The following is a 17,614-nucleotide window of genomic DNA, read 5'->3' on the forward strand; positions in this document are numbered from 1 at the left end:
CATTCTATGAGGGCTGTGCTGCATTACATTCTATGGGGGCTGTGCTGTACTACATTCTATGGGGGCTGTGCTCTATTACATTCTATGGGGGCTGTGCTGTATTACATTCTATGGGGGCTGTGCTGTATTACATTCTATGGGGCTGTGCTGTATTACATTCTATGGGGCTGTGCTGCATTACATTCTATGGGGGCTGTGCTGTATTACATTCTATGGGGGCTGTGCTGTATTACATTCTATGGGGGCTGTGCTGCATTACATTCTATGGGGGCTGTGCTGTATTACATTCTATGGGGGCTGTGCTGTATTACATTCTATGGGGGCTGTGCTGTATTACATTCTATGGGGGCTGAGCTGAAATGCTGGATACAGCTGTGATTATATGTTATATAGTCGTGTACTCCTCTCACTTCTTGTAACCTACAAGTGTACAAAGATATTATACAGTCACCATGCGACTAGTGGGCCTGTGTAACTTCAAATGCCAGGGCTGAATTTTAGTCCAAGTCCGGCCCTGGACGAGATGATGTTGTTTTCAGTGGTACCTTTTGTATTTACATTCATCTTTTTGTTTGTTGCTTTTTTCTACTTTTTGTTTGACAATATGATGAAAAAGCATGGTTTTCCCCCCAGTTTTTTTATTTTTTTTATGGTGTTCACTAAAAAGGTTAACTAGTGGGACAGTTCTATGGAGTGGGTCATCACGGACGCACTGATATCAAAAAGATTTGGTTTTACTTTTTTTTTTTTCAAAAATGTATTCTTATATATTTTTACAATTTTTTTTACTTTTTTGGGACTATGGGACTATCCATTTCAGCAGCCTGATTGCAGTTATAACCCATTTCAATGCACGAGCATTGCAATGGATTGTAACTGTCAGTGCAGCACTGACACAAGCCCCTGAAACCTTGCTCTGCGCATGGTCTGAGTTGTTTGCCATAGCCTGTCGTTATGACGACATTGGGTCACCATGGCAACAATTGAGCCCCAATATGACAACGCGGGAGCGCCGTTCGGAGTTCAAAGGGGGCTCCCTCCCTCTGTACACCTGTTAAATGCTGCGATCTCTAAGAAATGCAGTATTTAGGGGGTTAAAGTGCCAGGAGTGCTGCGGGCACTGCTCCTGCACTGAGTGCCGAGTGTCAGTTGTCAGAATCAACCCGGCGGCAATCACATGCATACAGCCTCTGTGTGCGCAATATCGCCTGGGTGTACCTGGACGTATAGCCTCAATACTTCCAATGTCGGTTAGGAGCTAAAGTAGCTGGAAATGTAATAATGTGAACCTACCTTCGGGATAGGTCATCAACATCAGATTGCTGCAGTGACCAACACACAGCAGGGATACAGATCAGCTGTTGTCAGCTTATGAGGAACAACACAGCTCTGTTTAAAGGGAATATGTCAGCAGAATTTTGCTATGAAATGTGGCAGCAGCTTGAGATAGGGACAGAGACCCTGATTCCAGTGATGTGTCACTTAGTTTACTGGATGCAGCAGCTATGATGAAGTCACCGTTTTCTCTGCTGCAGAGCTCAGTTGTTGATCTGCCTATAACCGACCCTCACCACAACTTCCTGTGTACATTGTATAGTGACAGAGAGCTGCTAATTAGTGCTGAGCGAGTGTACTCGTTGCTCGGGTGACCTCCGACTATTTATGACTGCTCGGAGATTTAGTTTTCATCATGGCAGCTGAATGATTTACAGCTACTAGCCAGGCTGAGTACATGTGGGGGTTGCCTGGCTGCTAGGGAATTCCCACATGTAATCAAGCTGGCTAGTAGCTGCATATCATCCAGCTGCCGCGATGAAAACTAAATCTCCGAGCAGCCATAAATACTCAGAGGTCACCCGAGCAACGAGTACACTCGCTCAGCACTACTGCTAATCAGTGCTGGGGGAGGGGTTGGACTAGCCTGAAAACGCCAAGGTGTATTGTAATGATAATCTACTACTGATAAAACACTGATTGTATTGAAACAGTAAAATACAACCCAGTAAGTGACAAATCACTGTAATCAGGATCTCTGCTCCTAAATTATAGTGCTCTCAGATTAGATGGCCAAAACCTGGTGAGAGATTACCATGAATGTGTAATGTCACAGCTGAAAATGGCAGATGAGCTCCTGGTTTCTTACTGTTTAGTGTCTTGTAATAAGCAGCGACCAGGGCAGATTTTCACCTTCGGTGCCGTCACCGAAGCTGCGCCCCTGGCGGCATGAACTCATATGAACTCTGTAGTGTGGGAAAATATTCAGAAACTTTCCCACACTACAGAGTTCATGCCGCCAGGGGGTGCAGCTTCGGTGATGGTACCGCTAGTTACCGAAACTCCACCCCCTGCATTTCATTCATTCACCAGTCTTTTACAGTCTGGAGCAGCAGCATTAGCAACGCTCCTGGTTGTAAATGTATTTAACCCCTTCAGATGGATTACGCGTGGGACTTGACTGTACGGCGGACAGGTATGGGATATTGTTGCTTTTTTATTTTGGAATTTTTTACAGGAGAACGAGGGTCTAAGGTTGGATTGAGCGTACAATAACAATAATAAAACCTGTTTGTTTATTTCATTAAAATTCTTTATTCTTAATGTGTGTGTGTTTTTTTTTAACCCATTCAGACTAGTGGCTTAATAATGGAGAGGTGTCTATTGACACCTCTCCTTTATCAACCAGGCTTAATGTCACCTTACAATAGCAAGGTGACATTCACCCGTTATTACCCCATATGCTAATGTCATAGGGCAGTATTTTTAACCCTTTATTACTATTGGATTAATAATGGATAGGTGTTTTATTGACATCTCTCCATTATTAACCTGGCTTAATGTCACCTTACATTAGCAAAGTGACATTAACTCCTTATTACCCCATATCCCAAAGCTACTCGGGAGTGGGAACAGAGTGGCCAAGTGCATGAATAGGCGCATCTTACAGATCTTCCTTTTCTGGGGTGGCTGGGGGCAGATGTTTTAACCAGGGGGGGCCAATAACCATGGACCCTCTCCAGGCTATTAATATCTGCCCTCAGTCACTTGCTTTCTCTCTCTGGCGGAGAAAATTGCACGGGAGCCCACGCCAGTTTTTTCCGTGCATTAATCCTTCAGTTTAACCCCTACAGCTCCCAAATTTTGCACACACACACTACTAACATTATTAGTGAGAGATATATAAAAATATAATCAATATGCAATGGCTTACTGTATTACTGTATGTAAATCATGTCTCATATCCTGTCGAGTTCGGTAAGGATTTAGCAAAAGCCGACACAGGGCCGGCGTCAGCACCCGGCGTACCCAGGCAAGTGCCGGGGCCCTGGCGAGCCGGGGGGGCCCATTTATGGTAGTATGCACATAAGAAAGAAAATATGCGGCACTCACCCCAATTCAGCAGTGGAAAGCGTGAATTTTAATGGAAAACATAGACAGATAAAAATCCGTTACAACATCAGGTAAGCAGGAGGGTGCGGTGTATGGAGCTTGGACTACTCAGTCATTCAAATCCCTCATCCCCGGCGCCCGGCAGCGACTCGGAAGCAGGCGGCGCAGAGATCTAAGGGTTTCGCTGAAGCCTGGCGCTGCGCAGCTGCAATACTCACCTCTGCTGGCCCGTCACCATGGATACAATGCAAAGAGAGTCACTTCCAGGTGACGCCGGTTTATCTGTCCTGTCACTTCCGGTGGGCTCGTCATCCTAAGAGCCTGCAAGAAGTGCACAGAGAATAAGAGATCATCGGATCACGTCAATTCCGTCCGTTCGTGTTGGTTCCATTCCACTTCCAGGACAGGTCCAGGCTCCAGCAGCGGCAGCGCCAAGCAGGAGAAGACAAGCAGCAGCTGCAGTAAGGAGTCGGGACTCAGGAGGTGCACAGTCGGTGCACTCTCTCCGTGTCCACAATGAGGGTGACGGCGCCGAGTGAAGCAGGCAGTGACAGTGAGTGAGTGACTCGTCTTCGGTGACAGTCCCAACGCTGCGCATTGCGGGGGAGGGAGTGGGGGGGGAATGGGATGCAGCCTGCTGAGCCTGGGCCTGCTGCGTGCATCCTAATGCCAAGCTGTTTTGCTTGCTTCATTCAGAGTTTGTTGTGAACCAGGCCTTTCCTGGTTTCTGATCCTGATGAGTTAGGTCATCATGTAGACTGAGGGTCTCTGAGGCTATTTCCCCTCCCTATTGTATCCCCCCCATAGATAGTCAGAAGAGAACACTGAACACTGACCCATTTACTTTCCAAATCTCAAATGTTGCAACTTGCATCATACAGACTAAAGGCATAGACTACTACTGACTGTATATACTAAATGGCTGGCTCTGTTATTATATTATTATATACTACGTGGGGGCGGTGTGTGTTATATACTAGTATTACTACGTCACGGGGCTGTGCTATACTACGTGCGCTGTGCTGTATACTACGTCACGTGGGCTGTTATATACTGCGTGGCTGTGTTATATACTGCGTGGCTGTGTTATATACTGCATGGCTGTGTTATATACTGCGTGGCTGTGTTATATACTACGTGGCTGTGTTATATACTGCGTGGCTGTGTTATATACTGCGTGGGCTGTGTTATATACTGCGTGGCTGTGTTATATACTGCGTGGCTGTGTTATATACTGCGTGGCTGTGTTATATACTGCGTGGCTGTGTTATATACTGCGTGGCTGTGTTATATACTGCGTGGCTGTGTTATATACTGCGTGGCTGTGTTATATACTGCATGGCTGTGTTATATACTGCGTGGCTGTGTTATATACTACGTGGCTGTGTTATATATTGCGTGGGCTGTGTTATATATTGCGTGGGCTGTGTTATATACCCCATGGGCTGTGCTATATACCGCGTGGGCTGTGCTATATACCGCGTGGGCTGTGGTATATACCGCGTGGGCTATGTTATGTACCGCGTGGGGTGTGTTATGTACCGCGTGGGCTGTGTTATATACTGTGTGGGCTGTGTTATATACTACGTGGCTGTGTTATATACTGCTTGGCTGTGTTATATACTGCGTGGCCTGTGCCATACATTAGGTGAGCTGTGTTATGCATTGTGTGGGCTGTGCTATATACTATGTGGGCTGTGCTATATACTACGTGGGCTGTGCTATATGCTACGTGGGCTGTGTTATATGCTACGTGGGTTGTGTTATATGCTACTTGGCTGTGGTATATTTCTCTGCTGTATCTGTGCATCATGAATCGTGGTATGTGTTAAAGAGGGGGCCCACTGAGGCTCTTTTGCCCGGGGCCCTCAAAAACCTGGAGCCGGCCCTGAGCCGACAATTGAATTACCGGCTTTTCTGCTATCTAGCTCTGTATGAAATATATATATATATATATATATATATGTCACTAACACTGATATAGATAGATATATATATATATATATATGTATATATATATATATATATATATAGAAAAAAATTGGAACAGCATCTACGGAATACCTTAATGTAGTGCAAAGCTTTCCCAGCCAGTGATCCAATGGCTTCCAACAATATGAAAAAAATAAGAAAAGCAGCACAAAAAATAAAGAAAAAAGTGGACTTTATTGCCTGAACGGCGTGGCCACGCCGTTCAGGCAATAAAGTCCACTTTTTTCTTTATTTTTTGTGCTGCTTTTCTTATTTTTTTCATATATATATATATATATATATATATATATATATATATATTTATATATAGATATATATATATATAGACTGTATATATGTTTTCACGAATATTTGAGCCCATGGATCCATTATATGTCCATTTTGCAAGCCGGCGAGAAAATCTCGCCATACGAATGTCATACGGATGTCATACGGATGACACATGGATACTTTTTGGAGAAAAAATCGCATCCTCCCATTGCACACGGATCACTGTTCATGAAACATTTGTGCGATTCTCGTCCGTGGAAAACGGACTGATTTTTTATACGTTGCGTGTGACCCCGGTCTAATCCACATAGTCTTAGCACAGAAAAACCACAAATAAATAACATTTCCCACATATTTGCTTTACATCACACCATTTGTAAAATGTGGTTTTATTTTGTTGGCATTATAGAAGGTTTAAAAGCAGCATTTAAGGGGTTAAACAACCATAATTGGTGACAACTCTGATCGTGGCTAGTGATGAGCGAATATACTCATTACTCCAGATTTCTCGAGCATGCTCGGGGGTCCTTCGAATATTTTTTAGTGCTCGGAGATTTCGTTTTTCTTGCCGCAGCTGAATGATTTACATCTGTTAGCCAGCATAAGTACATGTGGGGGTTGCCTGTTTGCTAGGGAATCCCCACATGTACTTATGCTGGCTAACAGATGTAAATCATTCAGCTGTGGCAAGAAAAACTAAATCTCCGAGCACTAAAAAATATTCAGAGGACCCTCGAGCGTGCTTGAGAAATCTCGAGTAACGAGTATATTCGCTCGTCATCAGCAATCGTGGCTGATGGAGCGAGTTGTCAGCTATAGTGCACATCTAACAGGTCCAGGATTGTCACCTATCGGGGGATGCTAGTCTCTTTTATCACAGTAAAAAGACGTATTGGTTGTCACTAAAGGTCTAAATAGGTGGAGCAGGGAAGACCTATATAATGGAGAACAAAATCAGATTTAAATTTAAACAGCCTGGCCCTTTATTTCTCCAACATCAGGGGTAGAGATGAGAGACCCCATACGTATTATATGGTTAGCTGAGTTTGCTGAAATCAGCGTGGTTTAAACAACTTTTATCTAAGGCTTAGATTAAATGAGTTGTCTGGTCCTTTGATAAAAGTCTCCAGTCACTCTATGTGACTACAGACTTCTGAATTCTTACAGCGTGCACACCACAAGTCAGGATTCTCCAGTGTTGTTAGCAAGAGCAGATGGTCACGTGACCACAAGTATGTGATCTGCATACTTCCGGCCACATTCCAACTAGACATGCATGGCTTCACTCAATAAACTTGTACAAAGTGAGGCATGCCTGTCTAGTCAGCACATGATCACATATGCAGATCTCTTACATGAGGTTACGAGACCACCCACTCTCATCGGCAGCATCGGAGAATCCTGACAGCATACGATGCTTTCAGTGACTACAGACTTCTGAAAAAGACCGGACGAGCCCTTTAACAATAGGTGAATCTGCGGCTGATGTAACATCAACGTTAAATATAGTTTAAAACTGAATTCAGTATATCATTTTCAAAACATTACTTAGATTTTTTCCTGCATCAATTCCAAACTGCCTCAGACAAATTTATGCATAAAGGTAGACTGTCAAAGTGATTTTTAATCTAGCAATTGATTACAAAATGGGAAGACTATGCATTGGGGCAGTGTTCCCAACTCCAGCCCTCAAGAGCCACCAACAGGTCAGGTTTTCAGGATTTCCTTTGTATTGCTCAGGTGATAATTGCAGGCACAGGCAACAAGTCTTTCACCTGGGCAATACTGAGGAAATCCTGAAAACATGACCCGTTGGTGGCTCTTGAGGACTGGAGTTGGGGAACACTGCATTGGGGTAAAATTGAAATTGTGCGAATTTGATTATCCTTGTGAATGCTGCATCACGCTGTATAGTTGGTTGATTGTACATTCATTATTTCTGTATTCTGTAATGCCATCTAGTGTTCTTCAACATATCAGCAACATCTGCTAGAGTTTCTTAGCGGTAAATATATTTCCTCTGAATTTTAATAGGTATCTACAGCACAACAGGATTAAGATCATTTCTGTGAATGCATTCAGAGGACTCCATAATTTAACAAAACTGTAAGTGCCAGAGTGATATTTGTCATGTCATGTCTAGAATTGGCAGCTAATAGACACATTTCCTACTCAGCTATGGTATGTTTATTTTTTGCAGTTACTTAAGTCACAATTTAATATCAACGCTCAAGCCTGGAGTCTTCCGATATCTTCATACCCTAGAATGGTTGTAAGTTTTCTTCTTTTTTTTTTTTACTTTTTACATTGGAACCATATTTTTGGTAATTAGAAATTATGTTAGGCTTTTTTATTTCTGGAGGAGTTTTTTGTGTGTGTACGACTCGTTATAAAGGTTTGCTATGCCAATTTAACCTTCTATTTCTTATGTTACATTTGTCAGGAGAGATGCTTTTAAACTAATCCAAAAAAAGAAAGGTTCTCTGGGTGATACTTTTTCTTTATGTTACTTTGAGTTACGCATTCTTCATAAATAATATTTCTTAAAGAGGACTTTTCACCAGTTTGAGCATGTTAAACTGGATACATCATGGAATAGGGGTTGCCAAGTTGAAAAAAAATGTCTTATTTTCTACTTCTCACCTCCATTGTAAAGTTTAGAGTCTAATTTATGCTAACACAAAGGGTGGCGTTACCACAGATTCCTTCCTAGGGTAGTGTACTTTTTCCTCTGTATTATGCCGACCAATAGAAGCAGGAGATGTCATGCAAGAAAAAAAGAACATTCTCCCAGAAGATAAGAACAGGTTTTCTCCTGTTAGTCATGTAATCACATACAGCCCTGCTCTCCTCCTTGATCTAACTGCTGGCATCTATAGTAAAGCAGAGCTTACAAACACTTCTTATATCTTTTACCCATTGCAGTCAGTGTGGGTTGAGGGGAGAGTGGAGCTGACAGTGTCGTGAGAGGAGAGCTGCAAGATATTTTATAATGGTACATAGCTCTGCTCTACTCCCCCTCACTCAACACTGACTGCTGTGAGATGAAGGTTGCAAGAGGTGTTTTTAATGACACATAGCTGTGCGCAATTGTACGTAGTAGACTATTCCACGATGTGTACAATTTAACATGCTCAACCTGGTGAAATGTCCTTTTTAAGTGTGCTTCAAAGTTAATTACTTTGAATGTTTGGGGACAGGGTACCTTTAAAGAGCAGCTACTATACTGGAATTCTGTTGTGGATGTGTTGCTTCATTTTTTTTCTCGTAAAGGTTATCATTACTGCAGAAGACATTGAAAATATGTTAGTCCCCAGGAGGGATGTCTGTAAGGGAATGTAAAAAGTAATCTCTAAGTGAGCCTCTGTAAGTTAAATTTTAGGTACATGTTCATTATAGTGATTATTCCATGACATTATTTTGACATGACATGATATTAAATGCTTAGGGATAGCTTCCGGTTAAAGAGATACTGTATATAGCGGTCTCTGTGCTGGCATCACATTGTGGATGTACTGCTTTTGTATTGCTTTTTTCAATAAAGATCATAATAATTATTTCATAGGACATAGAAAATACTGTCCCAATCAGAAAACTACTATGATAAGCATAGTAGTCATGGACAGCAGCACTATCCTTGCATGCCTTGTAATTATTACTGTGACGGTCAGGTCATTATAACAAGTATATATTTCCTTTATTATTATTGTAGCCCAGTAAGTCATTCCATATCTCAACAAACCATACGTTAATATAAATGCAGAGCAGCATTAATGACATTCTAAATCACTTTCTGCCAGTATGGAATCATTATTTTGGCTCATGCACAAGACCATTTTTTTCTCAGATAAGGGCTATCCATGGTTTTCATGGATAACACTCATACTTATGATATTCTATGGGACTGTGTACATGACAGATTTATTAAAAACACACAAGTAGTCAGCTCACCTGGAAATCTGCCACCTCTCATTTGTTCCTGCAAAGAGGTAGGAGCACACAGTCCACAAGAAAAAAAAAGGTCCAGCAGGAAATTCAAGTAAAACTGTTATTTATTTCTTCATATTTAAAATATAGATAATGGTAAACCACTCAAAAAGTATTGCACAGCATCACGCATAAAAAATTCATGGAGTGGCAGCGTTATTCCGACGCGTTTCGACTTGATGTCTTAATCATGGATTTGCTCCCAAGAGAGAACCCCTTGTCAATCTATATTTGGCTTTATACATTTTTATATTTACCAGTCATTGAAAGTACATGTAGGAGTGTGTGGAGAAATAGCAAAATCAGCCCTGAAAGTGCTCTACAAACATTTGGAAATGTGTTTTTTTTATTAAAATGGAGATATTAAGCATTTTCAATTTAAAAGGGTTGTCCGATCTTGTGGTGGAAGTCTGCAGTCATGCTATGGGACTACAGACTTCTGAATCCTCACAGCATGCGCACCACAAACTCTCAGGATTCACCAAGTGGTCACTTGATCACTAGTATACTATTTACATATTTCCGGCCACATTCCGACTAGAAGGAGGCTGCTCATGTCTAGTTGGAATGTGCCTGTAAGTATACAAATCACATACTTGAGGTCATGTGACCTCCCAGTCTCAGCAGCAACACCAGAGGATTCTGACAGCATGTGATGCATGTGCTGCCTGGATTCCCGAGGTCTGCGGTTACAGAGACTTTCACCAGAAGACTGGACAACACCTTTAAGAAGATATTTGTGACTTTGAACGTGTTGGGGTCATTGTCCTGCCACAGGCACATTATAATAAATCAGATGTATCCTGGCTAGTATTGTATGCCACTTGAGAACCTGTTTCTTGGTAATATGAGCTCTCCAGTTTATGAGTTTGCTATTTTACCCCTTAACGCTTTATGACGGGTTTACATATGCATCATGAGGTGTGTTATGGTGTTTGGAGCGGACTCTGGAGCTGAGCCTGCTACACAAAGGGCTGATGCTGGCTATATTATACAGCTGGAACCTGCCTTTAACAGCAGTGATGATCAGAGCTAAGGTTACTTTGGTTAAGCTTTTCAAATCCACTGTCAATCATTGACAGCAGTACTAAAGCGATGCAAACCTACCCGGGCATTTGCTCGAACACTCACTAACCCATCTGTGATGCATGCCTGTCAAGTTAGTTCTCTGTGATGTCCAGCCATAGCCTGGGCATCACAGGAGACTGTGAATTTTACAGACTTTTACAGCTGTATATACAAGCAGTTAACAGGTTACAGGTTCAAGGCCACTAAGATGATAAAAAATGAAGTGAAAAGCTAAAATAAAATGTAAAAATATAAAAGAATATTATAAATAAAATGCAACATACAAGTTAAAATCTCACATCTTTCTACAGTTAAAAGTAAAGAAATGTAAAAATTCTAAAATATATACATACTGGATGGTGGACCGATCGGGTATTCTAGAATATGTATTTAGTTTATTTATGAAGATTTCAGAATAATGCAATGAATACACAGGATTCAGCCGGCCGGGCGTGACCAATTAGCAAAGCGTTGTTCAAATCCCGTGCCAATTCGCGGCCGGACTGCATCTGTCGCTGATTGTTCGCGGCCGGCCGGGCCCGACCAATCAGTGAAGCCAGGGCCAGCACCAGGTTTTTGAGGGCCCCAGGCGAAAGAGTCTCACAGCCCACGTAGCATATAACACAGCCCACGTAGTATATAGCACAGCCACGTAGTATATAGCACAGCCACGTAGTATATAGCACAGCCATGTAGTATATAGCACAGCTACGTAGTATATAACACAGCAACGTAGTATATTGCACAGCCATGTAGTATATTGCACAGCCACGTATTATATAGCACAGCCATGTATTATATAGCACGCAGTATATAACAGCCCACGCAGTATATAACACAGCCTACTTAGTATATAGCACAGCCCACGTAGTATATAGCACAGCCCATGTAGTATATAGCACAGCCCACGTAGTATATAGCACAGGCCAGGCAGTATATAACACAGCCCACATAGTATATAACACTGCCACATAGTATATAGCACAGCCACATAGTATATAGCACAGCGATGTAGTATATAACACAGCCCACGCAGTATATAACACAGCCCATGCAGTATATAACACAGGCCACCCAGTATATAACACAGGCCACGTAGTATATAACACAGCGACTTAGTATATTGCACAGGCCACGTAGTATATTGCACAGCCACGTAGTATATAGCACAGTGACGTAGTATATAAGACAGCCCACGCAGTATATAACACAGCTCACGCAGTATATAACACAGCCCACATAGTATATAACGCAGCCCACGTAGTATATAGCAATGTGGGCACCATATCCCTGTAAAAAATATTTATATACTCACCTTCCGGCGGCCCCCGGATCCAGCCCAGGCCTTTAGCGATGCTCCTCACGATGCTCCGTTCCCAGTAATGCCTTGCGGCAATAACCCGTGATCCAGGTGGGCAGTAAAACATTTATTTTACATTGCAGTTTGCTACAGATGTGGTGATACTAATTTTGAAAATTTTTTTAAATTAATTTCTTGGTTTTTTTTTTTTTAACAACACCATTTGTTTTTTACATCTTCTTTGCACCACTATCCACAATCTTGTCCCCACAATCCTTTGATCAGTTCATAGGCACGGCAGTAATGTCTTGCAGTGTTTGCCTGTCAGAGTTAGAGTATGTGCACGCAAAGTTTTTTTTTGGTAGATTCCACCTGAAAGAGCTCTAAAAAAAACACAAAAAAGAACGTAATATACAGCAATGTTCTATCTTTCCTCACTCCTTTTAACTGCTTCCTTTGCAGCCGACCTCACATGGCTGTCATGGCTGGCTCCTGTCTGCTGCACCTGCTCGATACTGTAGACAAGAGGTATAATACATTCAGTATCTGGTCAGTATTTCACCTCAGTATCTGTAACCAAAACCAGAAGTGGAACAATCAGAGGAAAAGTATAATAGAAACACGTCAACACGTCTGTATTTATCACCCACTCCTGGTTGTGTCTTACAAATACTGAGGTAAAAAAAACTCACCAAATACTGAACTCTTGGCCACATAAACAGTGCACCAAAGCCCCCTCATTTGCATATTTTTATGGAAACTAAACCTCTTAAATCTATACTATATATGTGATTTTTATAGGCACTAAGTGGCCTACTACCTATATAAATGATGTAGGTAGCATTTTAGGTGTAAAAAACACCACCTTAACCCCTTCTCGACCTTGGACGTACTGGGTACAGCATGGTTGAGAAGTGCAACCTGACCTTGGACGTACTAGGTACAAGCACAGAAGCTGCCGATCGCCGCCGGGTGATCAGCTAATATGGCAACTGACACCCGGTACATTGATAGGTGTACTTTGTAAAATTCGGTCACTTATTGTGGGTTCTGCTGTTCTGGCAACTCAGGGGCTCTCCCATTGGGTAATGGCATAATAACAGTAAAATCTGCACTATAATATGGCACTGCTTCCCTTCTGAGCTTTGCACTGTGCCTGAAAAGTATTTCCCAATTACGTGTAAGGTATTTGTGCAATCAGGAGAAATTTTTACAAAAAAACTGATGGCCAATTTTTTCTATTAGCCCTTAGAAATATTTTAAACTTGGGGCTAAAACAACATTTTAGCTGTAAAAAATTATTTTTTCCTCACAGCCCAATGGTATACAATTCTGTGAGGCACATGTGGTGTCAATATGATCACTGAACCCTTAGATGAATTCAATGGGGGTGTGGTTTGTAACATTAGATCAGTTAATGGGGGGTTTCTGCTGTTCTGGCAATTCACGGCCAGACTGTGCCTGTCGCTGATTGGCTGCGCCCAGCCGGCCGCGACCAATCAGCGACACAGAATTTCCGTGACAGACAAACAGACAGACAGACAAACAGAAAAACAGATGGAAGTGGACCTTAGACAATTATCTACTACTAGCTGAAGAGCTCGGCGTTGCCTGGGCATAGTAAATATCTGTGGTTAGTTATAGCACGTCACTTCTCTTATTTTCCCATCACGCCTCTCATTTACCCCCTCACATCTCTCATTTTCTCCCTTACACCTCTCATTTTCTCCCTCACTCCTCTCATTCCCCCCTAACACTTGTCATTTCGACCTCACATCTGTCATTTTCCGATCACTCCACTATTTTCCCTCACTCCTCTTTCAACCCCACATCTGTCATTTTCCAATTACTCCACTATTTTCCCTCACTCCTCTCATTTTGCACTCACACCTTTTCATTTTCACCTCAGTATATACATGTTTGTCATCTCCCTTATATATAGTATACACCTGTATGTCATCTCCTGTATATAGTATATACCTGTATGTCATCTCCCCTGTATATATAATATACCTGCTGTGTGTCATCTCCCCTGTATATAGTATATACCTGTATGTCATCTCCTCCTATATATAGTATATACCTGTATGTCATCTCCTTCTATATATAGTATATACCTGTATGTCATCTCCTCCTGTATATAGTATATACCTGTGTGTCATCTCCCCTGTATATAGTATATATCTGTGTGTCATCTCCTCCTGTATATAGTATATACCTGTATGTCATCTTCTATATATAGCATATACCTGTATGTCATCTCCTCCTGTATATAGTATATACCTGTAGGTCATCTGCTCCTGTATATAGTATATACCTGTGTGTCATCTCCTCCTGTATATAGTATGTACCTGTATGTCATCTCCTCTATATAGTATATACCTGTGTGTCATCTCTCCTTTATATAGTATATATCTGTGTGTCATCTCCCCTGTATATAGTACATACCTGTGTGTCATCTCCTCCTGTATTAGACCTCGTTCACCCATTATTTGCTCAGTATTTTTACCTCAGTATTTGTAAGCTAAATTGGCAGCCTGATAAATCCCCAGCCAACAGGAAGCCCTCCCCCTGGCAGTATATATTAGCTCACACATACACATAATAGACAGGTCATGTGACTGACAGCTGCCGTATTTCCTATATGGTACATTTGTTGCTCTTGTAGTTTGTCTGCTTATTAATCTAATTTTTATTTTTGAAGGATAATACCAGACTTGTGTGTGTTTTAGGGCGAGTTTCGTTTGTCAAGTTGTGTGTGTTGAGTTGCGTGTGGCGACATGCATGTAGCGACTTTTGTCTACAGGTGAAAGTCTACTTATTTCTCTACATTTCAGTTCACTCGTTGTGTATGTCCTATTCTAATGTATAATGTATAATGTTCTTCTGTCAACAAACTGTCATGTCAACTATGTAATTCCTTTATGTTTTTTATGATTTAAGTCGTGCTGCTGTGATACCATAATTTCCCACGGGATCAATAAAGTGTATCGTATCGTATCGTATGAGTTTTGTGTGGCAACATGCATGTAGCAACTTTTGTGTGTCGAGTTGCATGTGACAGGTTAGTGTAACAAGTTGTGTGCAGCAAGTTTTGCGCATGGCGAGATTTGCGCATGGCGAGTTTTATGTGTGGTGCCTTTTGAATATGTGCAAGTTGTGTGTGAGGCAACTTTTGCATGTGCTGCAACTTTTGTACATGTGGCAATTTTTCCGCGTGTGCAAGTTTTGCGTGTGGCAAGTTTTCCATGAGGTGAGTTTTGCACTTGTGGCGAGTTTTGCGTGAGCCTAGTTTTTGCATGTGGCGAGTTTTGCGCGTGGCGAGTTTTGAGCGGTGACTTTTGTGTTTCGACTTTTATGTGGCGAGGTTGGTGTATGTGTGGTGAAATGTGTGCTGAGGGTGGTATATGTGTTCAAGCACGTGGTAGTGTGTGGCGCATTTTGTGTGTGTCCATATCCCCGTGTGTGGTGAGTATCCCATGTCGGGGCCCCACCTTAGCAACTGTACGGTATATACTCTTTGGCGCCATCGCTCTCACTCTTTAAGTCCCCCTTGTTCACATCTGGCAGCTGTCAATTTGCCTCCAACACTTTTCCTTTCACTTTTTCCCCATTATGTAGATAGGGACAAAATTGGTGAATTGGAAAGCACGGGGTTAAAATTTCGCCTCACAACATAGCCTATGATGCTCTCAGGGACCAGACCTGTGACTGTGCAAAATTTTGTGGCTGTGGCTGCGACGCCTCCAACACTTTTCCTTTCACTTTTTTCCCCATTATGTAGATAGGGGCAAAATTGTTTGGTGAATTGGAACGCGCGGGGTTAAAATTTTGCCTCACAACATAGCCTATGACGCTCTCGGGGTCCAGACTTGTGACTGTGCAAAATTTTGTGGCTGTAGCTGCGACGGTGCAGATGCCAATCCCGGACATACACACATACACACACACACACATTCAGCTTTCCAATCCCTGACATACACACATACACACACACACACACACATTCAGCTTTATATCTACTATATAAAGCTGAATGTGTGTGTGTGTGTGTGTGTGTATGTGTGTGTGTATGTCCGGGATTGGTATCTGCACCGTCGCAGCTACAGCCACAAAATTTTGCACAGTCACACGTTTGGACCCCGAGAGCGTCATAGGCTATATTGTGAGGCGAAATTTTAACCCCGCGCGTTCCAATTCACCAAACAATTTTGCCCCTATCTACATAATGGGGAAAAAAGTGAAAGGAAAAGTGTTGGAAGCGTCGCAGCTACAGCAACAAAATTTTGCACAGTCACACGTCTGGACCCTGACAGCGTCATAGGCTATGTTGTGAGGTGAAATATTAACCCCGCGCTTTCCAATTCACCAAACAATTTTGCCCCTATCTACATAATGGGGAAAAAAGTGAAAGGAAAAGTGTTGGAGGCGTCGCAGCTACAGAAACAAAATTTTGCACAGTCACACGTCTGGACCCTGAGAGCGTCATAGGCTACGTTGTGAGGTGAAATTTTAACCCCGCGCGTTCCAATTCACCAAACAATTTTGCCCCTATCTACATAATGGGGAAAAAGTGAAAGGAAAAGTGTTGGAGGCGTCGCAGCTACAGCCACAAAATTTTGCACAGTCACATGTCTGGACACCGAGAGCGTCATAGGCTATGTTGTGAGGTGAAATTTTAACCCCGCGCGTTCCAATTCACCAAACAATTTTGCCCCTATCTACATAATGGGGAAAAAAGTGAAAGGAAAAGTGTTGGAAGCGTCGCAGCTACAGCAACAAAATTTTGCACAGTCACACGTCTGGACCCCGAGAGTGTCATAGGCTATGTTGTGAGGTGAAATATTAACCCCGCGCTTTCCAATTCACCAAACAATTTTGCCCCTATCTACATAATGGGGAAAAAAATGAAAGGAAAAGTGTTGGAGGCGTCGCATCTACAGAAACAAAATTTTGCACAGTCACACGTCGGGACCCTGAGAGCGTCATAGGCTTCGTTGTGAGGTGAAATTTTAACCCCGCGCGTTCCAATTCACCAAACAATTTTGCCCCTATCTACATAATGGGGAAAAAGTGAAAGGAAAAGTGTTGGAAGCGTCGCAGCTACAGCAACAAAATTTTGCACAGTCACACGTCTGGAACCCGAGAGCGTCATAGGCTATGTTGTGAGGTGAAATTTTAACCCCGCGCTTTCCAATTCACCAATTTTGCCCCTATCTACATAATGGGAAAAAATGAAAGGAAAAGTGTAGGAGGCAAATTGACAGCTGCCTGATGTGAACAAGGGGGACTTAAAGAATGAGAGTGATGGCGCCAAAGAGTATATACCGTACAGTTGCTAAGGTGGGGCCCCGACATGGGATACTCACCACACAACACACACAAAATGCGCCACACACTACCACGTGCTTGAACACATATTACCCTCAGCACACATTTCACCACAAATACACCAATCTCGCCACATAAAAGTCGAAACACAAAAGTCGCCGCTCAAAAATCGCCACGCGCATACTATATACAGGAGGAGATGACACACAGATATATACTATATACAGGGGAGATGACACACAGGTATAAACTATATACAGGAGGAGATGACATACCGTT

General features: G+C 42.3%; 1 protein-coding gene across 2 annotated transcripts in view; it reads left to right on the forward strand.

Moving 5' to 3' along the window:
• RXFP1 (relaxin family peptide receptor 1) overlaps positions 1–17,614 on the forward strand; it is a 578,825-nt gene that overhangs the window by 479,752 nt on the left and 81,459 nt on the right. For both annotated transcript variants that reach the window (XM_069744133.1, XM_069744134.1), the window contains 2 exons: positions 7,684–7,755; positions 7,850–7,921. In XM_069744133.1, coding sequence (XP_069600234.1) covers positions 7,684–7,755; positions 7,850–7,921 — 144 coding nt within the window. The remainder of the gene's footprint in view (positions 1–7,683; positions 7,756–7,849; positions 7,922–17,614) is intronic.

This window comes from Ranitomeya imitator, chromosome 1, assembly GCF_032444005.1.
Source record: "Ranitomeya imitator isolate aRanImi1 chromosome 1, aRanImi1.pri, whole genome shotgun sequence".
Lineage (NCBI taxonomy): Eukaryota > Metazoa > Chordata > Amphibia > Anura > Dendrobatidae > Ranitomeya > Ranitomeya imitator.